The sequence below is a fragment of the Dermochelys coriacea genome, chromosome 17 (genome assembly GCF_009764565.3).
Source record: "Dermochelys coriacea isolate rDerCor1 chromosome 17, rDerCor1.pri.v4, whole genome shotgun sequence".
Lineage (NCBI taxonomy): Eukaryota > Metazoa > Chordata > Testudines > Dermochelyidae > Dermochelys > Dermochelys coriacea.
Window position 1 is genome coordinate 3,542,378 of NC_050084.1, and position 26,666 is coordinate 3,569,043.

At 42.9% G+C, this 26,666-nt stretch overlaps 2 protein-coding genes across 12 annotated transcripts in view; both read left to right on the forward strand.

Moving 5' to 3' along the window:
- The first annotated feature begins 5,460 nt into the window (after positions 1–5,460).
- Positions 5,461–8,189, forward strand: UBC (ubiquitin C). 2 transcript variants are annotated; one of them, XM_038376295.2, is made up of 2 exons: positions 5,461–5,874; positions 6,663–8,189. In XM_038376295.2, exons 1-2 carry the CDS (start codon positions 5,710–5,712, stop codon positions 8,040–8,042), a joined length of 1,545 nt encoding a protein of 514 aa, XP_038232223.1. In that variant the 5' UTR covers positions 5,461–5,709; the 3' UTR covers positions 8,043–8,189. The 2 variants fall into 2 exon arrangements, with proteins under 2 accessions (XP_038232223.1, XP_043355448.1); XM_043499513.1 differs by lacking the exon at positions 5,461–5,874 and adding an exon at positions 6,163–6,217.
- A 7,417-nt stretch (positions 8,190–15,606) lies between these two features.
- LOC119844532 (transient receptor potential cation channel subfamily V member 2-like) overlaps positions 15,607–26,666 on the forward strand; it is a 36,886-nt gene continuing 25,826 nt past the window's right edge. For 7 of the 10 annotated variants that reach the window (XM_038375481.2, XM_043499504.1, XM_043499507.1 and 4 more), the window contains exon 1: positions 24,803–25,052. The gene's annotated coding sequence lies outside the window, so the exon portion shown is untranslated. Of the gene's footprint in view, positions 15,803–24,802; positions 25,053–26,666 lie in introns of those variants that run through there. The other 3 variants (XM_043499510.1, XM_038375470.2, XM_043499506.1) reach the window with 1 other exon arrangement.

Sequence of the window (26,666 nt, forward strand, 5' to 3'; positions counted from 1 at the left end):
AGGACAAAATACAGCTTCCTCCATAAGCCCCATCACTGGGTCAATGGAAGAATGCTGCTTCAGAATGGAGTTATTTTACTTTGTTGGACTAGCTCTTATTAATTGTTAAAGAGGTATCAACTTGAAATCAACTTAATTAACAAAAATTAAAAATAGTTTCAGATCCTATGCTTGCCCAATTCCCCCTCGCAATTTTGTATGTTTTACAACAATATTTTCCTATTTTAATAATGTATCTGTCTCCTGTTCCTGGGTAAAAGAACCACACAACTATAGGGTTAAAGTGACCACTATACTTAGTGCCTGACCCAACTTGCATTAAAGTCAGCAAAAAGTCTTTCCTAACTGCAGCAAGTTGGAGCATATCCAAAGTGCTCCCAAGAGCATGTAGTAAACAAACTGAAAGTGGACTGTAACCATTATCATAGTAGGCACAAAATATTAACACAGAAGTGTGTTACAAAGTTGATGACATCTTTATTAATCTCCTGGGAGCACAAGTGCCACAAATACTTGTACAAAGATTTGTAAAGGCACTTTCTTGTTTATACCAAAGTGGAACTTGGTTAATCGAAGGAAACCTGTAATGTACCCAACTAACTGACCATCTTGACTATCGAACAATGATATTGTCACCTTCTTCAAGATGTCAATGTTTTAAAAATCTCAGGCTTGTTGAATTGTTAAATGTTATTTTATACACAGCTTAAAGTCACAGTATGAACAGACCATATAATTAGGCTTTAAAATGTTTTCTACAAACCTAGTTCAACGATATACTGGCCAGCATGGATGGATACAAATATACTAACAGAGACCTGAGAAAGGCTTTTTAAAATGGTTTAACACAGCTATACTCTGCATTAGTAGCTGGCAACACCTTGTTTAACCCATGTTTAAAGGAAATGGTTTAAAAACTGTACAGCTGATGGATCTTAAATGTTGCTGGGATACAACACTATCCCTGAGAGTGCTCAGTTCCAATATTTGCATAAACAGTCACCTATTTCACCTTCCACTTATATTCTCTCTCCTTCCTTTCACTCACGTCGTCCCTCACATTTCATTAGTCACACATAAGCCTTTACTGCAGTGAGATTTTTTTTAAATATCCCATCAATCCTAGCCACGATAGATGCACTAATGTAAATTAGCTGCTGATATTTTAAACTCTGTCATCTAGACCTATCCAGATATGTTTAAGGCTTTAGCATAGATCGTAAAAAAAGGATAGGTCCTATTTCCACTGCCAAGTGGAACTATGCCTAGTTACAGGTTTCAGAGTAGCAGCCGTGTTAGTCTGTATTCGCAAAAAGAAAAGGAGTACTTGTGGCACCTTAGAGACTAACAAATTTATTAGAGCATTTATGGTAGTCACACTCAAATCTTCCAATAGCCTGCCTTTCCCAGGTTATGCCATTGTAGGTACAAATAAACTGCTTGATTTTGCAATGTCCCAGCAGAAAGGATTTGCAGTTGTTAAGGCTCTACTGGGGGATAGGTCACCTATGATTTGTGCTCCAGAATGTACAAATCTGTCTGATAAATTTCCTGTGATCATGGAGCCCTCTTTTCAGCAAGTGGGTTGCTTTGTAGTACTGCCCAATGACCTCTTTTGAAACCACTATACAAGGAAGCTGTGTTCCTAGCTGTGTCCCATGATCCAGCAAATGTTGTAGCCACCTGTGCAGTCAAACCAGTCACAAGATCTGGATTTTTTCCAGCCTCACATTTCTTTATATATTATTCACAGTCAGCTGGTGGTTGGTGATACTTTTTCACATGAAATTGTCAACACAACATATGAAAAAATAAAAAATGCTTATACTTTGTAGAAAGAAAATTATGTTACCTGAAGAATTAAGGACATCCAGACCTGCCTAATCTGTGTTTATCATATTTGTATGCATTGTTGTTGTAGACAGGTTGGTCCCAGGATATTAGAGAGGCAAAGTGGGTGAGGTAATATCTTGTATTGGACCAACTTTTGTTGAAGAGAGACTAAGGGCTTGTCTACACTGGCACTTTACAGCGCTGCATATTTCTCGCTAAGGTGAGTGAAAAAACACACCCCTGAGCGCTGCAAGTTTCAGCGCTGTTATGTGCCAGTGTAGACAGTGCACCAGTGCTGCTGGTAGCTATGCCTCCTCGTGGAGGTGGGTTTTTTAGAGGGCTGGGAGACCTCTCTCCCAGCGCTGTGCCACAACTACACAAGCCACATTAAAGCGCTGCCATGGCAGCGCTTTAACATTGCTAGTGTAGACGAGTCCTAAGGCTTTGTCTACATTTTACACCTTTTAGGGACACAGCTGTGCCGCTAAAAGGCACGCAGTATAGCTGCTGTTTGTCAGTAGGAGAGAGCTCTCCTGCAGACAAAAATCTTCCACTCTCAATGAGTGGCAGCAGCTTTGCTGGCAGGAGAGGACTCCTGCTCACAAAGTGCTGTTCACCCTGGTGCTTTTTGTCAGTAAAACTTTTGTCATTCAGGGTGTGTGTGTGTGTTTTTAATACCCCTGAGCAACAAAGTTTTGCCAACAAAGTTCCAGTGTAGACAAAACCTGAGACAAGCTGCGTAAGCTCAAAAGTTTGTTTCTCACGCCAACAGAAATTCTGAGCTAAGGCTGAAACTGTCATTTACTAACTCACGAGACCAAACTCTGTTTTCAGCTATATACCAGATTCCAGTGGAGTTGTCTGGATTCACATTGTTGTAAACGAAACAGAATCTGGTATATTACATGTAAAAAAACCACAAGCTTATGACTGCCATAGCAAGAAAGTGCAACCCAGAGTATCAAGAAAATAAAAGGACAGAGTTAAATCCTCTGTGCATATAGGGAATGTGTTCAGGTCCAGAGGGCACCATGTCAGCCCTGGGGCATGTCTACACTACAGCTGCTACAGTGGCACAGCTATAGCTAGGAAAGGATTTCTCCAGCTCTCCGAGACAGGATAAAATTCTTCCATTGACCTAGCCATATCTACATCAATTTAGCGTTAGGTTGGCCTAACAACAGCCCAAAGGGCATGAAATTTTTCAGTCTTGTGCCACTTAACTAGGTTGACCTAATTTTTAAGTGTAGAACAGGCCTTGAATTTGCTCTGCACAGAGAGGAAAAGAATGGAAGGGTGGGTGGGATGACACATTTAATTAGAGTGGCTCCACAAGAGAGGCATCTCTACCCTCTGCCCAGCACAGAGGTGGGTTCTAGGGTGACTCCAAATAAGATGGAACAGATGGCCATGGTAGAAAGGTAAAGGGAGAGGCCACTGAATCCACAATTATGTGAATCCAGTGCACCAAATCAAGGAGGTGCAAAGCAGGAACAAATGCCAATCCAGCCAAAAACTGGAATGGTGGCTGTGTGGCCCACATGCACGTTGTAGGGGTCAATTCCATTCCTCCAACCTCCACCTTCCCCACACCAAATTCTTTGCACGAAGCCCACGTAATTGTTTATCTTATTTGGACATCTAGCTATCTGAGAAAATCAATTGGGGGCGCGTGTGTGTGCTGGAGAGATAATTATCTTCACCATAGTTCATATAAACATCACTGTTATTTTGAATGTGAAGTCTGCATTTTGTGTGGGCCTGCAGATCCCTGTACTAGCTTAATGACACTTCCATGAAGCATCAATTATTCTGAAACAGCACCAAGTTATTTTAAGATCAGACTTGGTGAAACTACTGAGACTTTATTCTAATCTGCTGTTTTGAATAGGTAAAAAGAAAACCAACAGTAACTGAGTGAAAGCATTTAGCTGATATTACTGGGAACCACAGCTAGAAACAGTAAAAGAGACTCTGGTGTTTTCTGGTTTATTAATCACAGTGAAACAATTACAGAGATACCTCCCACCCACAGATATTCTGCATCCCTCCCAGAGCCCTAGAGATCCAGTTTCCCTCTATTATTCTAATAGATTCTGGATCTTAAGAAGTTATACTCATATTTCCTGACACTACCACTGCGCAGACTCTATACAAAGATCTTTGTTCTAATTTTATTTGTTGAGGTTGGATATTTCAATGAAAACAGTTTAAAAACTCTTTCCTGCTTCTTCCATGTTTATTCCATTCTACACAGAACAGATGTAGGTTGCTCATTATGTTTTATGCTGAGTTTTAAACCCTTTAATTTAGTTCAGTACATACAGGGCTCCCATGGATCAAGCATTAGCCCATTTTTAGTACCATATACAGGAAAACAATAACCTACTAGGAATGAAAGACCAACAAAAACAAAACACCCACCCATCCACAAAAAGTCAGACATTTTAAAACAAAATATAACATTGCAATTTGTCAAGCGTGTAGTGTACACAAAGCCTCATATAGGTGATGACCTTTCACACCAAGTTTGTGCTGGCATGACTACAGGAGGTGCAAGGCAACACTGAATCAGGTCCAAGAGAAGGAGCAGCTCGGCTCTTCGCTACTCATTAGTGCCAGGCCTTGCTTGCACGCAGAAGTTGCACCGGTTTAACTTACATGAGTGCAAACCCATTGAGCTCCCCACTCCCATTTGGGTCTAAGGGCAGGTTATTTGAGTGAAAATAAGAAACCAAGCCCAGTTGAAACCGAGCCGCCGTGTCCACGCAGCAGCCCCTTCGAGCCACTTTAACGAGGGGAAAAGCAGGACTTGGGGCACCTTGGAGACTAACACATTTATTAGAGCATAAGCTTTCGGGAGCTACAGCTCACTTCATCGGATGCATTTGGTGGGAAAAAAATGCATTTTCCACCAAATGCATCCGATGAAGTGAGCTGTAGCTCCGGAAAGCTTATGCTCTAATAAATGTGTTAGTCTCCAAGGTGCCCCAAGTCCTCCTTTTCTTTTTGCGGATACAGACTAACGCGGCTGCTGCTCTGGCACCTGTCTTTAACGAGGGGCTCACGCACCCCACTGGACGCGACACTGGCCCACACGCCCTGGTGCTCTTCGCTCTGCTGGCGCCACTTTCCAGCTCGAGGAAGGCGGCCGAGGGCCAGAGCAGTCGGCACCCATGGCTCCCAGGCCCCTGCGCAGGGCAGCCGCATGACAGCATATGGGGGTGGGGTTCCCCCTTCCAAAGCCCAAGGCCTCCCCCATCCTGGCGGCCAGGGGCGGGGGGGGGGAAGCCCATCACTACCCACAGGCCGTGGGCCTCCCCGTGAGAGCCCGCCCCCACTGAAGGCCCTCGGCACCCCTCCCCCAACGCCGCGGACCGCCGCTTTCCAGGCGCGCAACACCCCTTCTCTTCCCCCGCCTCCGCAATCTGCTTCTCTGAGGCGGCGCCCCTTAGCAACAAGGCTTACCTCACCCCGCACCAATCAGCGACCAGAATCACCCCTGCCTCCCCGTCCTGGTTCCAGAGCTTTCTTCGCGGCCTCGCCCACCTGGCTCTGTGAACCAATCAATGACCCGTCTCTCTCCCTCCGCACCAATCAACGCCGACAGCTGGCATAACCCCGCCTACCGTCCTCTCAGTCGACGAAGCTTCCAGATCTGTCGGGTAGCTTTCTCGCCGTATCCCGATATCCTTCCGCGCCTTAGAGATATCGATTTTTCGGAGGGAAAGCTGTGGATTTCTCACAGGGAGGAACGGACATACCCTGAGACTTCAGGAAAGGATTTGTGAGGAGGAAGGGCCTGTATCCCCCCTTTGGTGCAGGGCCATTGCTTGGGACTATTTTTTGCAGCGCGCTGACACTATCTGTGCGTGAATGGGTGATGCGTTTGGCGTCACCAGTCTTATAAATAGGAGCGGGCGCGACACGAACTGCGCAGTTTACAACCCGGCTGTGTTGTTCTCCTTTCGAGCGGTAGCGGTGTTGACAGGCTCATTTTACAGCCTTCCACATAAGTGTCCAAGCCGCGGGAGGTTAACGGTAAGAAGGGACACAGGGCACTGTGAAGGGGAAAGTGGGGCGGCCACTCGCTAGGGGGAGTGGGGGCGATCAGTGTGGGGGACGCAGAGAGCCGCTTGGGGGCGCAGCCTCTGGCTTTTGCCCCTCTTTGTCTCTGTGCGGGAAGGGGGACGGGTCTAAGATGGCGGAGGCTGCGCGCCCCCATGGCGTTGCCTTCCCGGAAGTGGAGCGCCGAGTCACTGGCGCTCATTGTGACTGGGGAGGGAAGCGGGGCGGTCCCACGCTCCGGTAAGCCGCTTGTGCCGCCCAGCAAGGTCGCGGACAGCAGGATGGGGGCGACCGAGTGAGCGCGCGGGCCGCTCGGGTAGGGAAAGGCGCCGAAGAGCGCGGGGGGTGGCACGGCGGCCCCTCCCCTGGGGACGGGAGCGCCGGTGGAGCCGCGAAAGGGAGGAGCTGTGTTTGCGGCTGCTGGGGAAGGGGCTTGAACTTGCTAACGTCTGACTTCTCCCCTTGTGGACAGGAGAGGGGGAAGAGTCTCTTAACCAGCAATATAGGGGCTGGTTAGGGGCCAGGGAAGCAGTCATGGAAATGTCTCTCACCAAAACATTTCCTTTGTTTAAATATAGAGGGCAGGGAAGAGTTTCTGATCTTCAGATTATTTACTGATTTTATGTGTTTAGCTTCAGTTTTCAATACTGAAATGTTGGTGTGAAGCTTTAGGGTCTGCGTATGGGATTATTTGTTATGTTCTGTAGCAAGTTAATCAATATGGGAAGTTAGAACTCTTTCTGATATCTTTTCCTCTACAGTTCAACATGCAGATCTTTGTAAAGACCTTGACCGGCAAGACCATCACTCTAGAGGTTGAGCCCAGTGACACTATTGAGAATGTCAAGGCTAAGATCCAGGACAAAGAAGGCATCCCACCTGACCAGCAGAGGCTGATCTTTGCAGGCAAGCAGCTGGAAGACGGCCGCACCCTGTCTGACTACAACATCCAGAAGGAATCCACCCTCCATCTTGTGCTGCGTCTGAGAGGTGGTATGCAGATCTTTGTGAAGACCCTGACTGGCAAGACCATCACCCTAGAGGTTGAGCCCAGTGACACTATTGAGAATGTCAAGGCTAAGATCCAGGACAAAGAAGGCATCCCACCTGACCAGCAGAGGCTGATCTTTGCAGGCAAGCAGCTGGAAGACGGCCGCACCCTGTCTGACTACAACATCCAGAAGGAATCCACCCTCCATCTTGTGCTGCGTCTGAGAGGTGGTATGCAGATCTTTGTGAAGACCCTGACTGGCAAGACCATCACCCTAGAGGTTGAGCCCAGTGACACTATTGAGAATGTCAAGGCTAAGATCCAGGACAAAGAGGGCATCCCACCTGACCAGCAGAGGCTGATCTTTGCAGGCAAGCAGCTGGAAGACGGCCGCACCCTGTCTGACTACAACATCCAGAAGGAATCTACCCTCCATCTTGTGCTGCGTCTGAGAGGTGGTATGCAGATCTTTGTGAAGACCCTGACTGGCAAGACCATCACCCTAGAGGTTGAGCCCAGTGACACTATTGAGAATGTCAAGGCTAAGATCCAGGACAAAGAGGGCATCCCACCTGACCAGCAGAGGCTGATCTTTGCAGGCAAGCAGCTGGAAGACGGCCGCACCCTGTCTGACTACAACATCCAGAAGGAATCTACCCTCCATCTTGTGCTGCGTCTGAGAGGTGGTATGCAGATCTTTGTGAAGACCCTGACTGGCAAGACCATCACCCTAGAGGTTGAGCCCAGTGACACTATTGAGAATGTCAAGGCTAAGATCCAGGACAAAGAGGGCATCCCACCTGACCAGCAGAGGCTGATCTTTGCAGGCAAGCAGCTAGAAGACGGCCGCACCCTGTCTGACTACAACATCCAGAAGGAATCCACCCTCCATCTTGTGCTGCGTCTGAGAGGTGGTATGCAGATCTTTGTGAAGACCCTGACTGGCAAGACCATCACCCTAGAGGTTGAGCCCAGTGACACTATTGAGAATGTCAAGGCTAAGATCCAGGACAAAGAAGGCATCCCACCTGACCAGCAGAGGCTGATCTTTGCAGGCAAGCAGCTGGAAGATGGCCGCACCTTGTCTGACTACAACATCCAGAAGGAGTCCACACTTCATCTTGTGCTGCGTCTGAGGGGTGGCTGTTAGTTATTGTGGACCATGCTTTACATGATTGCCAATAGCATTTGTTTTTGCACTGTAGCCCTTTAATGTCTTAATATTGTAAGTTAAATACAAGTTGCAGTAACTGCTAAACAGTCTGTGAATGCTAATAAAGGTTTTTGTTGCACATTACCTGATGATCTTTGCTAACTGAACCTAGTACATTTTACCCAATCTTCATGCAATAAAAAAAACTTGTTCCATTGAGGGGTGTGGAGACTTAGCTACTAATTTCTGATGTTGATCTTACTTTCAACAGGTCAGGATTATGCCAAGTAAGGTTGTAACACTCATCTAGACTATTCTCCATTTTGGTTATAGAAGTTCCATTGGTACGTTTAGGGATGTTATTACTATAATCCATTTCTGGTCTCTTGAGCAATCTGGTTCTTCTGGCTATACACAATTGAATGCCTTGTTCTTACGCAATGCTTAGTAGAATAAGCTTTTTTTCCTCTAGTTTATGCCAATTTTAATAATGCTTACACTTTTTTTTTTAAACTAAGGAAAAAGCCAAGTGGAAGTCTTGCTATTTGTTTGAATTGTTTCCTTAGTGGGAACAGAAGGGACTAGGAGAATTGAACATATTCTCAGTTCTTTGTTTCTTTTTTTTCAATCTGTAGATTGAATCAACAAGATTGAATTAAAAGGAAAATGTTTCACTGGTATTTTTACAGTTAACTAATAAAAAAAAATCAGTGAAGGTGATTAGATCACTCATTCACACACCAGGTGTTAAACACACACGTGAAACTTTGGCCCTGACTTTGAGCAGAGACTAAAAGTCTTCCTAGCTTTGTAAGAGCTAACATTGTCATTTACTAGTGCTACACTTCATAGAAGGCTAATCTGGTATAAATCAAATAGTGGGCTTTACTTTTAAGTAAAGGGGTTGTGTGATATAATCTGGAGTGTTTCTGTGCCCAATAACTTGCCTACTACTTCAGTCATGCTTTCATGTAAAGCACTTTTGTTTTTTCTCAAGTATACCAGAACCAGTGTTAGCTCCAGCAAATGTGGGTGTTGAATATACTGTATAGCAACACCATATTGTGTAATGGTGCATAAATGCACAGAACTAAACTAGTACCAAAAAGCTTAGAATATAGTGTAACCATATCCACTGCTGCGCTTGTTGAGGAAACTTCACTGTTTCAATTTGTGGGTTTTTTCATAAATAGGTGAGATTTACTGTAACAACTAATTCTAAGTTAAGGGAGTTTAAACCTTAAACATTTCTATGGGAAGTTACATTGTCAATGTCAACATCAAATGGTTTTATTCCATGAACAAAATACATTTAACTCCTGCTTACAGACTCCTTAAAATAACTTCTGTACCAAAGGGTAAAAGTTTGATGCATCTCCCTTTGTAAATAGTTTCTATTGGCCAAACTGACACAGTGGTAGAGAGAATTATTTAAGATTCTCCTCTACACAAGTAAACATAACTGAAAATGATTTGGTCTGGTAACTTGTGATGGTTGGCGTACTTTACGCTCTCAGTGACTTTGCTGCATGCAGTTGGGTGAGTCACTTTATGCTGTCTCTTTTCCCACAAAAGTGGGATAGCATTTAATTTGTGCTTTGACAGCTAGTTAGTATGATACAGGTCTTGTACTCAGTTTGTAGCAAAACTGACCCTAATTATAATAGGTCTGTTGCAAAAGATTCCTGCTAAAAAGGGTCTCCAGTTTTTCTAGGATTTTGTGAATTTTTGGAGAAACATACACATGCACAAAGTTACAAGCAACTGAAAACCAGGTCTGTAATGGGAAGTGGGCAGGAACAACCTTAACATGCTCGCAGCCCCATCTAGAATACAGATTTAGTTATTCTCAGAGTTTAGTAATAAGGGTAGGTTAAACTGAGACAAGATTAGTAGCCAAATTGTGATGTCTTCCTCTGGTACCTGGACCCGTGGTCTGCTAGGTTACTCTAACCTTTGACTCTGGGAGCTAGCCTTACCCTGCTCTGCTGTGAGAACCCCTACTCCTGGGCTGTTCATACCTAGGCTCTGGTATGTAAGTTCCTCCCAGCTACTTGCAACCGAATGACATTAGCCAATAACTTGGTCCCAGAGAACCTTAGGAACCTCCATCTTGCAGTGTTCAGTTATGCCTGCTGGATGCTGCAAGTTTGAGTGTTAATTTAACAAATTGATATGTACCAGGTTTGCAATCCCAAAGGGAGTCTCTTGATGCTTCAAATCAAATGTATTACTTTAGGTAGAATAAATGCAAACTATTAACTATAAAGAGAGATTTATAAGGCAAAACAAATAAGATTTGGTCAAATGAAATGAAAGCAAAATGCATTCTAAGCTGCTCTTAACACTTCCAATGCCTGTACAAACTTAGATGCTTCTCACCGCAGGTTAGCTGGTTACTCTTCAGCCTGCCTCTCCCCTTTGATCAGCACTTCAGTTACTTAGAGCTTGTCTACACTTATATTTTATGTACCTTAGAGACAAATTTATTAGAGCATAAGCTTTCGTGAGCTACAGCTCACTTCATACGAAAGCTTATGCTCTAATAAATTTGTTAGTCTCTAAGGTGCCACAAGTACTCCTTTTCTTTTTGCGAATACAGACTAACACGGCTGCTACTCTGAAACTTATATTTTATAGTGCTCTTAATTTGTTGGCTCGGAGGGGGGGCGTGGAAAATCATCCCTCTGAGCACAGCAAGTCAGTGCTTTAAAGCACTAATGTAGCAGTGCTCAGAGCTAATCCCCTTATGGAGGTGGATTGCCGGGAGAGCTGTCTCCCAGCACTTGAGTGTGACCATGCTCACCCTTCAAAGTGCTGCTGCAGGAGCATTCCTGCATCAGCGCTTTGAAGTTTCCAATATAGACGTACCCTTGGTGCGGTGGTGTCTGGATGTAGGTGGAAAAGCATAGCAAATCTCTCCCTTGGCTTTGTGCACATGCGTACCCCCCCTTAGTGTCATGTGAGCATACCTCATTACAGTTCCAAACTGACCAAAGGAAGGGGGGTGACTCCCTTGATTGTCTAACATTCTTTTATTGCTGCCTAGGCTAGCGTCCTTTGTTCCTGGGAGGCTGGGCTGGGTTTGTCCCATTCCTGCCCTGATGAGGTGTGAGCTGTCTCTCTGCTCTTGGAGAGTTTTTGCCTGGGCTTATTTTAACTACATACTACGTACATGAAATTATAACATTACTGCAACAACAATGCTCAGTGCATCATGAGCCTTCCAAAGACACCCAACATGACAAACTTTGCATTGGATACCACACAATCATTTTACAAGGATTAACATGGAGGTGCTTGGTGTTCTCCCGAGGTACAGAGCATCATACCCATATAATCAGGCTCTGATAACATCCTTCCTGCTTCAAACTGAGCTTTGTAACGGGCCTCTGCATTTCTGCTGATAGCTGTAGTTAATTTTTCCCTTATTTGGCTTTTGGGTTCTGGAATTTTTTCTCTGTCTTGTGTGTTTATCTGGTGCCTAAATACTTCAATCTGTTAAGCCAGAAAAGGAACTCTTAAATTGGAGACCATATTGTAGCAATATTTAATACTTTACATCTTACTTAACGAAGCCTTTGAGTTGTAAAAATATGTTTTACTATTCTGTAACAATCTCAAAATGAAAACTAAGACTTTGATAGCAGCAGGGTATTTTTTAATCAATGTTTTAAGAAATAGCATTTGGTATTAATGGCCTTCTTGCATTAATACGGATTGTTTCCCTCTTAGGCTACCAACTCTCCCAGCCAATCATTCATTTCTTAATGCAAGGTTGTTTAAATATATATCAAATATATATTTAAATCTAAAACATTACCTTACACTGTTACTTTTCAGGAGGGGCATTAGTATTGAAACATGGTAGATTTTTTCATGACCTCAGTAGCTTATTTTTGGGCCATGTGCCTTTTTTCTTGGGTTTCCTTCCCCATCATTTATGATGCTTTAGAACTCTGTGTTGTCGTAACCTTACATTAGTAAAGATGGTTGGGTGAGTCTCCTTCCAGTGCCATTCTTAAATTGTCCACCATTTTCAGTAGAACAATCCACTCTTTAACTGTTTCAAGAGCTGAATGCACTGCCTATGTAGTGCTTCCAGCCTGGAGAGCGAGAGATACAAGCAAATAATCTAATTCTAGTCCACCTGCAAATTTGTGCCCTGTTAAATCAGTTTTTTAAAAAATCACACCCTTATATAAACTGTTGCAATTTAATAGTCCAGGCCTGACAACAATATGAGGATTAAGTGGCTGCATCATTTACACTGCTGCAGTAGTCACTGATAGAAGGTAAGCAGTACTTTCCCCCCTAAATGTACACTCCATAACCATAGGGTTATAGCATTAAGGGGAGAGAGGCTAAGGGTGAGTAAGCATATGTAACACCTCTGCATTTTTGCAGTCTTGGTTGTAGTTCCAAAGATGTTCTTTGGTAGCTGCATTCAAAGAGTCCTGCTCAGCTGCATTGCTCCCATTACCAACTGAAAAACACAAAAAATAAATTCCTTTTGGAAACTGGGCATCAGAAATGTAAATTTACAACAATTTTAATTCCTTATGGAATATAATTGTATCTTTGAAGCTTATTTGGAATAGTCCTGTTTTAAACAAGACAAGCTGTTAATAGCCACTTTAATGCTAGGAGTAAATCATTGGAACCTGTTCTCTCAGTGCAGGCCTGCAATCCTCTATGGGGTTAACTAGACACATGGTCTTGGAGAGTCTCCCCTGAGGGCCTATTTTCTTAAGCAGAAGCAATTAAATTTTAACCCACAGGATGTCATCATTGCTCCACAGACGTGCTGATTTAAAAAAAAAAAACACCTTTTTTACATTTTCACTGACATTTGATTTTCATTGCAAGTTTTGTTCAGCAGGCTATAAATATAGACCTAGAAAGAACACATCAAGCAAAAGGATATTTTTACCTAGAGAAGAATGCAGTTACCCTCTTAACCTTACAGATGGGTGGTTCCTCCAGAACAGGCACATTGGTGGGGAAGTAGAACTAGATAAAGTACTGTTTTGGATAATTGGGACCTAGAAAGACTTTGAGGCTTTCTACAAGCCATTACCCTCTGATCCCACTGAGAGTTACCAAAAGAAACTACAGCATTTGCTCAAGAAACTCCCTGAAAAAGCACAAGAACAAATCTGCACAGACACACCCCTGGAGCCCCGACCTGGGGTATTCTATCTGCTACCCAAGATCCATAAACCTGGAAATCCTGGACGCCCCATCATCTCAGGCATTGGCACCCTGACAGCAGGATTGTCTGGCTATGTAGACTCCCTCCTCAGGCCCTTCGTTACCAGCACTCCCAGCTATCTTCGAGACACCACCGATTTCCTGAGGAAACTACAGTCCATTGGTGATCTTCCTAAAAACACCATCCTAGCCACTATGGATGTAGAAGCCCTCTACACCAACATTCCACACAAAGATGGACTACAAGCCGTCAGGAACAGTATCCCCGATACTGTCACGGCTAACCTGGTGGCAGAACTTTGTGACTTTGTCCTGACCCATAACTATTTCACATTTGGTGACAATGTATACCTTCAAATCAGCGGCACTGCGATGGGTACCCGCATGGCCCCACAGTATGCCAACATTTTTATGGCTGACTTAGAACAACACTTCCTCAGCTCTCGTCCCCTAATGCCCCTACTCTACTTGCGCTACATTGATGACATCTTCATCATCTGGACCCATGGAAAAGAAGCTCTTGAGGAATTCCACCATGATTTCAACAATTTCCATCCCACCATCAACCTCAGCCTAGACCAGTCCACACAAGAGATCCACTTCCTGGACACTACGGTGCTAATAAGCGATGGTCACATAAACACCACCCTATATCGGAAACCTACTGACCGCTATTCCTACCTACATGCCTCTAGCTTTCATCCAGATCATACCACTCGATCCATTGTCTACAGCCAAGCGCTACGATATAACCGCATTTGCTCCAACCCCTCAGACAGAGACAAACACCTACAAGATCTCTATCATGCATTCCTACAACTACAATACCCACCTGCTGAAGTGAAGAAACAGATTGACAGAGCCAGAAGAGTACCCAGAAGTCACCTACTACAGGACAGGCCCAACAAAGAAAACAACAGAACGCCACTAGCCATCACCTTCAGCCCCCAACTAAAACCTCTCCAACGCATCATCAAGGATCTACAACCTATCCTGAAGGACGAGCCATCACTCTCTCAGATCTTGGGAGACAGACCAGTCCTTGCTTACAGACAGCCCCCCAATCTGAAGCAAATACTCACCAGCAACCACACACCACACAACAGAACCACTAACCCAGGAACCTATCCTTGCAACAAAGCCCGTTGCCAACTCTGTCCACATATCTATTCAGGGGATACCATCATAGGGCCTAATCACATCAGCCACACTATCAGAGGCTCGTTCACTTGCGCATCTACCAATGTGATATATGCCATCATGTGCCAGCAATGCCCCTCTGCCATGTACATTGGCCAAACTGGACAGTCTCTACGTAAAAGAATGAATGGACACAAATCAGACGTCAAGAATTATAACATTCAAAAACCAGTTGGAGAACACTTCAATCTCTCTGGTCACTCGATCACAGACCTAAGAGTGGCTATACTTCAACAAAAAAGCTTCAAAAACAGACTCCAACGAGAGACTGCTGAATTGGAATTAATTTGCAAACTGGATACAATTAACTTAGGCTTGAATAGAGACTGGGAATGGATGAGTCATTACACAAAGTAAAACTATTTCCCCATGGTATTTCTCCCCCCCACCCCACCCCCCACTGTTCCTCTGATATTCTTGTTAACTGCTGGAATTAGCCTACCTGCTTGTCACTATGAAAGGTTTTCCTCCTTTCCCCCCCCTGCTGTTGGTGATGGCTTATCTTAAGTGATCACTCTCCTTACAGTGTGTATGATAAACCCATTGTTTCATGTTCTCTGTGTGTGTGTGTATATAAATCTCTCCTCTGTTTTTTCCACCAAATGCATCCGATGAAGTGAGCTGTAGCTCACGAAAGCTTATGCTCTAATAAATTTGTTAGTCTCTAAGGTGCCACAAGTACTCCTTTTCTTCTATCAAGATATGCACTGCCCAGCATCAGAAGCTTATAGCATCTTGAAAACAGTTGGGAAAATGTCCTCTACTTTATAAATCCTTTCCTTGGATAGCCATGCAGAAGAGAGCAAATCATCTTCCAAGTAGTTTTCTATCAAAATAATTCAGTCAACTGATAATTCTTGTTAGCATGTAGCTAGATTAGATAGACGTAGTAATAGAAGTCCAGATTAGGAGAGGATTGGGCTTGGGAGCTATATAGATGTAGAAAACTTGAAATATTGTAATGTAATGCTAAAATTCAATGGAATTTTATAATTTCAATTAATACCATGAGAAGTTAGAACCCCGGTTACTAATCCAGTCCTGACAGGATATATTTAGTAATGTCTTAATGTTAGATATGACATTCACTGGTACTAGTAAAGGGATATCCTTATATTTATGTAAATCAGCTTTTTTTTTTTTTCAGTGCAGTGACCATAACAGGATTTGTCCAGAGCCATTATGTACCTGACATCCATGGTGTAGAATTATTTTTTGCTCTAATGTCCATTGGGGTGCACAAGTGGAGCAAGTCTATAGCAATCACTGTTTTGGAGATAGTTCTGAACCACTTACCCATGGTATGGATGGATAGAGGCAATATACTTAAACTCCAGTTACTGGTAAGTCACTTTTCTATACTGCAAACAGCATATGTGATATATATAGTATTAATCACAACAGAAAACTATATTTGAAACTTACTGGTAAAAAGAGAAATAAGATCAGTCAACAGATATTTTAAGGACTTTATTTGATTTCTAGCTTTTCAGAAAACCATAATACTTACTTGTGTTTGCAGCCTGCATTAATTGTTCAAGTAGATCCAGTGTTATGGTTATTGATGTTTTGCCATGAATTTCCCTGGTCCTGTTTGTGCCATCTGTAACTAAAGCAAAGACTACAAATGTAGACTCACCTCTTTTCAGGCCAGGAATAAATTTCTTCATCTCTTTAGAGATAAATAACGTACGGGTGACGAGGCTCAACCCTGATGAGGAAAGGTTTCCATGAAACTCCCTGATGGACAGTTATGGAAGGATCTTCCACAAAAGTTTTTCCTAATCCCAGGCTGTTAGTTGCTGGCTTATGCTCTAAAACATGAAGGTTTATATTTTAGATATATTTGTATTTGTTCCTCTCTCTTGTGCTTCATTAAAAAAAAAATATCTCCAGCTTAATCTTTCCATGCTAGTGAAATAGTGCACTATACTGTACCTAAAGCAGCTGCCAGTGGCGGTGGGTGAGTTAAGGAGCTCTCCTGGTTATATTTGGTAACTCTAGATCAGTGGTTCTCAAACTGTGGATCGGGACCCCAAAGTGGGTCGCAGCCCCCTTTGAATGGGGTTGGCAGGCCTGGCTTAGACTTGCTGGGGCCTAAGGCTGAAGTCCGAGCCCCTCTGCCCAGGGCTAAAGCCAAAGCCCGAGGGCTTCAGCCCTGGGCAGCAGGGCTCAGGTTGCAGGCCCCCTGCTTGGGGCTAAAGCCCTCGAGCTTCAGCTTTGACGCCCTGCCCAGAGCATTGGAGCTTGGGCTTTGGCCCCCTTACCCAGAGCAGTGGGGCTTGGGCTTTGGCCCCCTTACCCAGAGCATTGGCGCTTGGGCTTTGGCCCCCTTACCCAGAGCAGTGGGGCTTGGGCGGGCTCAGGCTTTGGTCCCCCCTCCTGGGGTTGTGAAGTAATTTCTGTTGTCAAAAGGGGGTCACTGTGCAATGAAGTTTGAGAGCCCCTGCTCTAGACTAAATAACTTCCTCCAAGGAAAAATTCCACAAAAGGAATAGGGAAATCTAGCCTAAGGTAGCTGTGAATGTTCTAATTATTCATATATAATGCCTGATACTTTAAAAAAACAAAACAAAAAACCTGATAAGCTCTTGGCTTCAGTAATATGTTGTAGCAGTGAGTTCCACAAGTTAATTGTGCAGTATTGTTAGCCCTTCCTGGGAAAAGAAACACCTAGCTAACTCCTCTGGGATACTGAAGAGCAAGTTTGACTGATTACAAAGGCAGCCCGAGTCGTCAGCTGATTTCAAAGCTCAGCCCCAGTCCTTCAAAGCTGGAAGGAATGTGGAGCATCACTGATTATAAAAATAAGAGCCGATCAGATTTTTCCCCAGGGTACCCTCCATGTTCCCATCAAAGCCTTTATGATATAAGTGTGCACGTAATAAGAGCCATGGAACCTGTAGGAAGTGGTGTTTGTACTGGGGAAGGTTGAGGATGCAATGTCTGAGATGGAGTCAGGGACTGCAGCAAAGGTGCAGGTGCTATGAGACTATAAGAGAGGAAAGACACATTCTCATATATTCCAGAGGCATACTCCTTTGTGACACATGCTGTATTTGTTTTCCTGAAGTCCCTTTGCTGCTTCTTTCTATGACACCTTTTTGCTGATACTGGGGCAATGTGTTTTCTGTCTGAACGGTGGGTGACAACCTGCCTTTCATTGTCAGACCATCCCCTCCTTTTCACTCCCTGTCCTTTCTTTGTCCTACAGACTTGTGCATAAAGAGGGACAATAACAGAAGTGAATGAATTCCAGATCAGGCTAGACGAGAGATGATACCCGAGTCCTTCCTTTTGCTTGAGGCATAATAACACAAATAACATAAAAAGGATCCTATGTAAGCAATACAGATTTTCAGTTTTTATTTTTAAGTGAATTTGATGCTAATGAAACACGTTGGCTTGACAGTCCTGAAAACTGATGTCTTCTCTTATCCACAGAATGGGTACAGCATGGACAGCAGCAGTGCAATCTTTCCATGCACTCCCAACTAGTGTACCATAACCCTCAGCTGAAAGAAACCATATGGGGGTAGTGGATAGCTCAGTCTCCGTGCCCTTTGTGAATCACACTCTTAATCCTTAACCTCTCTGTTTAAAGGTGCCAGGTTAGTGCCACTTATGTTTAGAGCCCTGTTCGGACACAAATTTATATCCACGGATGTAGATTTGTTCCGCAGAACCTCAGGGCTCTCCCAGGAACTGCAATGGTGAAATGAGCATAATGCGGGGCTGCTACCAGGAGCTAGCGCCCCATGCCAGCAGCTCCTCTGGCACAGCTGTACCGACCCCAGCCCTGCCCAGTGGGGCGGCACTAGGATCACCAGCAGCTGTCCCTGGTCGTGCTCTTGTGTTCAAGCGGCACACACACCCCCAGACGGGAGACGCAGACAGCTGCATGGATGGGACGGGAGCAGGACTGGGGGCGGTACAGGCACACTGGGGGAGCTCCCAGCATAGGGCGCTAGCTCCTGGAAGCGGCAGCCCCTCATTATGCTCATTTCACTGCTGCGGATCCTGGGAGAGCTCTGCAGTTCCACAGATACCAATTTATATCTGTGAAATATCTGCATCCATGGATATAAATTTGTATCCGCGCAGGGCTCTACTTACGTTGTTGGAGTTTATGAGGAGGACTCCATTCCACCAGCTCATTTAAGAGGATTCATTCTCCAAAACCGTGGGGCAAAATTTCAATAGAACTGAAGGACTGAATAGCTCAGGGGATTGGTAATGATATAAGGCCACTTTCAGTTATTGGTTCCACTCAGAGACTACAAAACATGTATCAGGTAGAATAAGTACTTAGATAGTAATGACTTTGAGCTGCTGTCATCTTCGTCTGTATTCATAGATTCCAAGTCCAGAAGGGAGCCCTGTGATTATCTAATCTGACCTCCTGTATAACATAGGCCGGAGAACTGCTCGAAAATAATTCCTAGGTCATATCTTCTAGAAAAACATTCAATCTGGATTTAAAAAGCAATGATGGAGAATCTACCACAGTCCCTGGTAAATTGTTCCAATAGATAATTACCCTTACTGTTAAAAATGTATGCCTTATTTCCAGTCTTAACTTGGCTATCATCAACTTCCAGCCAATGGATTGTGTCATTATCCTAATTTTACAGATGGAGAAACTGAGGCCCAGAGAGGTGAAGTGACTTGTCCTAGGTCACCCAGCAGACTGGTGACAGAGCCAGGAATAGAACACAAGTCTCCTGAGTCTAGTTCTCCATCCACTATGCCATACTGTCTCTGAGTAGAACTCTGACGGAAAGTGGCCTTATATCATTACCAGTCCTCTGAGCCATTCCAGTTCTATGGAAGTTATGCCCCATGGTTCTGTAGAATGAATCCTCTTCCCATTTTTGGTCATATGACTTAGAAATATTTGGCTGGAACTGTTAAAATATTTGTTACATTGTAGTTTGCTGTATTTCATTTGGGATTTTTTTTTAAGGCATTAATCACTCTGGCGCATTACAAAACAACTGTGGAAAGTCTTGGGGATGTTATCTTGACTAAGATCATTTCCCCCCCCCAAGTGTTCTTTTTGGTAACATATTGCACAGCATCTTACCTTCCCTCTGAGTATTCATCAATAGAAAGCTACAAGAGAAACAGAAAGCAACATTCTAAATCAAGATTTTTTTAAACAGCTTTGAGGTTAGCTCTCTTCCTTCACTATGTCTCCCACTGAATACCCATGTCAGAGCTGTGGCGGGCCACCTTTTCAATATCAGACAAGACAGAGTGGGCCTAGGAGAGTTTCACTCCTTCCACAAAGGTACCTCTCCCAGTCTACTGAACAAGGGTTCTCTGAGCTACCTCTGGAAGGTTGGGCTGTTTGATAGCATTGTTGACAGAACATTCATTTGCATCGGTGTCAGTGCAAGGCAGAATCAATGCTGCACCAGATAAGTACATTTTCTCTATGGGTAACTACTAAATCTAGAAGATTGAAAGGAATTAAATTAGGTTATTTATAATAAATTGCTTTTCTATAATGCCCTTCATTCAGGTATCTTAGAACACATATAAACATTAAACTTCATAACCCCAGTGGGATATGCTGTAGTAGTTATTATTCCTACTTTGGAGATGTGTAAACTAAGGCATAGAAAGGGATCTGTGACTTGCAAAAAGACATATATTGAGACAGGATTAGAATCCAGGAGTATTGAGCCCCCAGCCCTCTGCTCCAGCTACTATAAAAGACTAATTTAATTCAAATATGGTTTCTCCATTGAATGGAATCCCTGAAGACCAAGACATAAGACACAGATGCTAATCAGAACAACCCAAACTAACAAACTTTACCACAAGTTTCTGAGGATTATAAACTGATTGCTGTGGAAATGATTGTGCTGTCACAAATGGAATTAAAAACTAAGATGGAGAATAACAAAAGCTTATTTAGTAAAGACCTTGTTTTCATGTACAAGTGCCTGATGATAATGAAGGAAGAAAAAAAAATGATTTAAGCATCAACATTTCTAAACAGAATGTTCTTAAGAGTTGGCGATGAGCCCTCATGAGCTCTTTATGACCTGTAGTACTTAGTAGTGTCCATTTGGGCTCATTTTAATAAATTCAGCTCTTTTATTACCCTCTTCTCCATGAGTCTTGATTTCAGCTTGCAGCCTGTTGATCTGTGCCTCTGCCTTCCTCTGTATTTCATAGTGCAATTGTTTCTCCTGGAAGATGTAATTTGAGATGGCAAAAGTGAGTAAATAGTCTAGACATCAAAAGCCATTTGTGTCTTCTGGCATATAGTTTACCAGCAGTGATCAGGAAGGCAAAGGTCAGTGAGAATTCTGTTGCAACACTACAAGAGAACAAGTACAGAAAATGTTTCTATTAGGGCTGTCAAGCAATTAAAAAATCAATTACGCTGTTCAACAATAATAGAATACCATTTATTTAAATATTTTTGGATGTTTTCTAAATTTTCAAATATTGATTTCAGTTACAACACAGAATACAAAGTGTACAGTGCTCACTTTATATTTTTATTATAAATATTTTCACTGTAAAAAAAAACCAAAAGAAATAGTATTTTTAATTCACCTAATACAAGTACTGTAGTGCAATCTCTATCATGAAAGTTGAACTTACAAATGTAGAATTATGTACAAAAAAATCTGTATTCAAAAATAAAACAATGCAATATTTTAGAGCTTGCAAGTCCACTCAGTCCAACTTCTTGTTCAGCCAATCGCACATACAAGCAAGTTTGTTTACATTTGCAGGAGATATTGCTGCCTGCTTGTTTACAAAGGCTCCATGAAAGTGAGAAGAGGTGTTCTCATGGCGCTGTTCTAGCTGGTGTCTCAAGATATTTACGTGCCGGATGCACTAATGATTCATATGTCCCTTTGTGCTTCAACCACCATTCCAGGGGACATCCGTCCATGCTGATGACAGGTTCTGCTCAATAACCATCCCGTGTAGCGTAGACTGATGCACGTTCATTTTCATTGCCACCAGCAGAGGGTTTGTTTTCTTTTTTGGTGGTTTGGGTTCTGTAGTTTCTGCATCTGAGTGTTGCTCTTTTAAGATTTCTGAAAGCATGCGCCACACCTCATCCTTCTCAGATTTTGGAAGGCACTTCAGACTCTTAAACCTTGGGTTGAGAGCTGTAGCTATCTTTAGAAATCTCATATTGGTATTTTCTTTGCATTTTGTCAGATCTGCAGTGAAAGTGTTCTTAAAATGAACAACATGTGCTGGGTCATCCTCCAGGACTGTTATAACATGAAATATATGGCAGAATGCGGGGAAAACAGAGCAGGGGACACACAATTCTCCCCCTAGGACTTCAGTCACAAATTTAATTAACACTTTTTTTTAAACGAGCGTCATCCGCCTAGAAGCATGTCTTCTGGAATGGTGGCTGAAGCATGAAGAGGCATATTAATATTTAGCGTATCTGGCACGTAAATACCTTGCTACAAAAGTGCCATGCAAATGCCCATTCTCACTTTCTGGTGACATTGTAAATAAGAAGAGGGCAGCATGATCTCCTGTAAATGTAAACAAGCTTGTTTGTCTTAGCAATTGGCTGAACAAGAAGTAGGACTGAGTGGCTTTGTAGTTTTACATTGTTTTGGTTTTGAGTGCAGTTATGTAACAAAAAAAAAAATCTACATTTGCAAGTCCTTCTTTCACGACAAAGAGATTGCACTACAGCACTTGTATGAGGTGAATTGAAAAAATACTATTAATTTTGGTTATCATTTTTACAGTGCAAATATTTCTAATAAAAAATATACACTTTGATTTCAGTTACAACACAATACAATATAATATATGTGAAAAAGTAGAAAAACATCCAAAATATTTAATACATTTCAATTGGTATGCTATTGTTTAACAGTGCGATTAAAACGGCAATTATTTTTTTTAATTGCAATTAATTTTTGAGTTAACTGCGATTAATTGACAGCCCTAATTTCTATAATGCTGCTCGATTTTGTGTCCTATGGGAATTAAAATTGTGTTGGGCAGATTTCTGAGGTTCTTGCTAAGAGTTCCATATGAGGACAGTGGGGGACAGGGATGCTTATATGCTATTGGAGGTGCCCTCTTTAGACAACAGATAAAAATTAAGCCTCAGCACCTTGTCATTAAATATTTGATAGCCTCTTTTGTAAGAGTAGACGTTAACCATGACATCCGGGCCACTTTTCAATTCAAATGACTGCATGCTGCCTACAGTAACTAAGTTCCTTCCGCAGCTTCCGTTGAAGAAGCTTTTCCTCTCTTCCTAAGGACCTTGTTGTGTGGTGCTACTGCTAGAGATGGACTGCTGTATCCCACCACAGAGAGACTGTTTTCATGAAGAGGAAAGTGACCCTGATACACTGCAGACTAAAGCCTTTTAGGGTCCTTCAGAATAAAGCTCTGCAGGCATGTAAGGGGTGATGGCGGAAAGCATGTTATTTCCATACAGCTGTTGCTATCGAGGGGGTGAAGAGGTCATTACAACTCCAGTTTGACTCATATCCTATATCAGCCATGCAGTTCCTCTCCGTTTCTCCAAATAGTACCTGTGATAGTTGTTCTTCCAGATAGATCCTTTGTGCTTCATAGGTTCCTTTAGTCTCTTCCAGAAGCTGTAGTAGTCTGCCCTCTTGTTGCCTATCATTTCATTAAATAGTTAATTTCAGATGGCGGGACTATTTTTTTTAAAAGTATAGATCACTTAACATACATGGGAGAGGAGATCCCAAACTACACTTCACGGGAGGGTTTTCAGACAGTGTTTAAGATGTCCCCCTGCATGACACTGTATATTATATGAAAAATGAGTGCTTGGAGAAGGGATACAGCTACCTCCATGCTCCTAGTTAGCAGTAAAATAGATTCTTTGGTGGAAATGAGACGAGGGGGCATCTGATGCAGGAGCCAAAGGGCTAAGAGGAGAAAGTCATAAAGGCTGGAGCAGTGTGATGGGGAAGTGCTATTGTAGTTCTATATCGGGAATACTGGGATTGTTTTGGGTTGGGTTGTTTTTTTTGGGGGGAGGGGGTCTTTTTACCTCTTTTGTTCCTCTTCTCTAAACCTTTGAAACCTTTCTTCCTGTTTCAGTCTTTCCACGTGCTGCCTTTGAAACATCTCACGTTCCGCTCTGCAAACCACAACATATCGATTTAAAAAAAAAAAAAGGTTATGTGTAGGTTTCCACCTCTACTCCTACATCCGAGACAGAGCCCCAAGTGTACCTTTTCCTTCCCCCCTACAGTTTTATTCCTTTTAGTGCCTCCAAGTCTTATACCTGGTTTCAAGGGTAACCATGCACTGGCTTTGAAGCTGGTGTTCTTATTTAGATTGTCTTTTCTTGGTCTGCTCCTCAAGAAGGCAAGCACTGCTGGCTGGAGGCCTGGGGACCCAGTAGCGTGCTCTTGGGCTTGATCTTCTTATTGGCAGTTCCATTAAGTATGTGCACACCACTGAGCTGATGCCAGTGAATGCATTAGTCTTCCTTAGAACCTTTTCTCCTGAAAGGAAAGAAGTTATCCCTCATATCCTAGTGTAGTAGGGATATACACCACTAACTGCAAACCATTTAGGAGTTAACAGTGCAACCACCCATTGTGAGTCAGATGCCTCAAGCTTACATCCTGATATAATCACCAACAACTGGACCTGTGTGTGCATGTGAGGGAGTTGTGTATGTAAACGGGTTCTACTGATAAGCACTTCTAAAAGCAAGGAGATGAATCTTAGAATTGAATTAACCACATACACCCAGTGCTACTGCTGCTTTGCTTTCCCATGTCCCTTTAGGACACTATAGTGCATAGTGCTACTTAAAAGAAGCCACTGATCAGCAGAGCAAGCACAAAATGAATTTTATTTAAACTCTCAATTTCTCCCTTTTCTAGTTGAGAGTGAATTTCCTTCCCCAAAATGTGCCTGGGAAAAGTCTCCAGAATTCCACATTGTTTTGGTTCCTGGAACATTTAAGATGCCCCAGGCTTGCAGAGAGTTCCTATAAATGCAGAAGATTAAGTAAAACTGCATTTAATTCTGATTAAAGAGACAAGGTCAGGGAGGTAATATATTTTACTAGACTAACTTCTTCAGGTCTTCTTTGAGCTCTGTGTATACTCGAAAGTTTGTCTCTATCCAACAGAAGTTGGTTCAATAAAAGATATTACCTACCTTGTTTCTATAAAATCCAGGACCAATACAGCTACAACTTTAATTCTGAGTGTTCTGCTAGTGTTAGGTTTAAATATAGTAATGTGTAAATATCAGGACTTGAGCTCAGTCATCTGCTCAGCAGAGAGCATTAACCTGACAAAACCACAGTGGGTAATGATTTGCTCATTAGCGTACTTATAGCATTGATGATAAAGTGGAGTATGGGAGTTTGCCAATGGATGGTGCTAAAGTTTTTGTTCATACTTGTATTTAGGGAAGGACTCTCTAGGAGAATGGGAGAAAAGGGACAGGAAGAGAAACTTTTAAAGTCAATGGTTGAGACAGCCTAACTTCATCCACCCCCAGGGTGGGTAGGAAATCACAGGCTTGTATTGCAGGGCCTGCAGTGTGTATTATCCCCTAGGCTCCTTAGAGGTAAGGCTGGTAAATCTGTTTCAGTTCCAGGTATAAAGTGAGAATCTTTGTAAACTTTTTGCTGTTCATGGAAGTTGGATAATAATGAAGCTAGAAGGATCAATTTCACTGTTTACAATCAATGAATGTCATTCTCTGGCTCTCACACACTTAGCTCAGTGCTGTTGGGTTTGTGACCCAAGATTTAAATTCCCCTTTCCCTTCAGCTCTTCTTTAAAATTTACCAAAAGAAAAACTGTGGAAACTACTTCCAGGCTTATGCAATGAGCTCTCTGTAGGCCTCTGCCTGCATGAAGCTTATTGCAAGATTTGAGTCAAAATCTAATTCAAACTGCCCCCCCTTCTAATAAATTTTACAGCTGATCCCTTAAAGTTAGGCACAAACTCAGGGTGCTGGGAGGTCCCACATGGAATCCAGCTGATGGAGAGTTAATTTCTCTGATCAAGTCTCTTATGGCTCATAGCTGCACAGGTGAAATCTGTTGGTATAATAAGGTGGGGCTCCTGAGGGGAGCAATCAGGAACCAAATGCAACAGAGTGCCATAAATGTGGCTCACAGGCAGAAGTAGAAGACCTAAGCAAACAGACTAAGGTAGGCCTCGCCAAGGAGGCGGAACTGGGCACTAAGCTTTACAAGATTTTTTTTGGTGGTAGCCCATCAAGGATTTTTGATAGTTGTTGGCTTAAAATCATTTGATAACACCTGTTTACCTTCAACTTCTGCCAGTAAACACTTGGGAGGAAAACCCCATGTCTTTGGAGTACGCTGACAGACTCTGCTGACTTACAGCTCTCTAACCCTTTTTAATAGGTATCCTGCATCTCCTCTATCCCAGCCCTTAAGGTAGAGTAAGGCAAGGATGGAGCTGCTCTGCATCCACTCTCATGTATGGTATAATGCCCCCTGCAAAAATGCAAATATGGTTTCTTCTGTAATGTAGAAATGTATATTTGTTCCCCTTTGAAAACTGCTCTTGGTGCCTTCCCCTCCGTGCCCTTGCTGGACTGTGTTATTGATAGCACACCAGGTCTGTACTGCTTCACTGGGTATGTATGGTACATTCAGGGCCATTTGAGATGTTAAAGGCAGCAATCTTGGAGTGACCTACCCATTTTAATAGTCACAGCCCTGGCAGTAACGTAGAGAAATACATGAATACTGTATAGTTGCATCTACTATCATCCCTAAAGATGACCCAAAGTCATCCTATCATTTAAATGAATTGTAAACATGGGATATCTTGGTATTCATCTCTTTTTTTTTTTTTTTTTAAATGTACTGTGAATGGTGGAGGAACAAGCAAATAGCTATATGAATTAACATAAGGCCAAGTACCGATGGTGGACCTCCTTCAAAGTTATCCTAATTACCTTTTGTTCCCTGAGGAACCCCAACTTGTCAAAAGACATGAAATTGTATAAAGGATCTTTGGGTCCTGATTCTGTCATCTCAGATCTGCTTAGGCTTCAGCAGGGGAAGTTTGAGTCGCAAGACTGAGCTCCCAGTTATGCTGGTATGCCCTGAATATGAGATTTGGACATTGGACTATAAATTATGAACTATTTCTGAAAGAACTCTTTGCAACTACAAAGCTCACCATTTCTGCTATGAA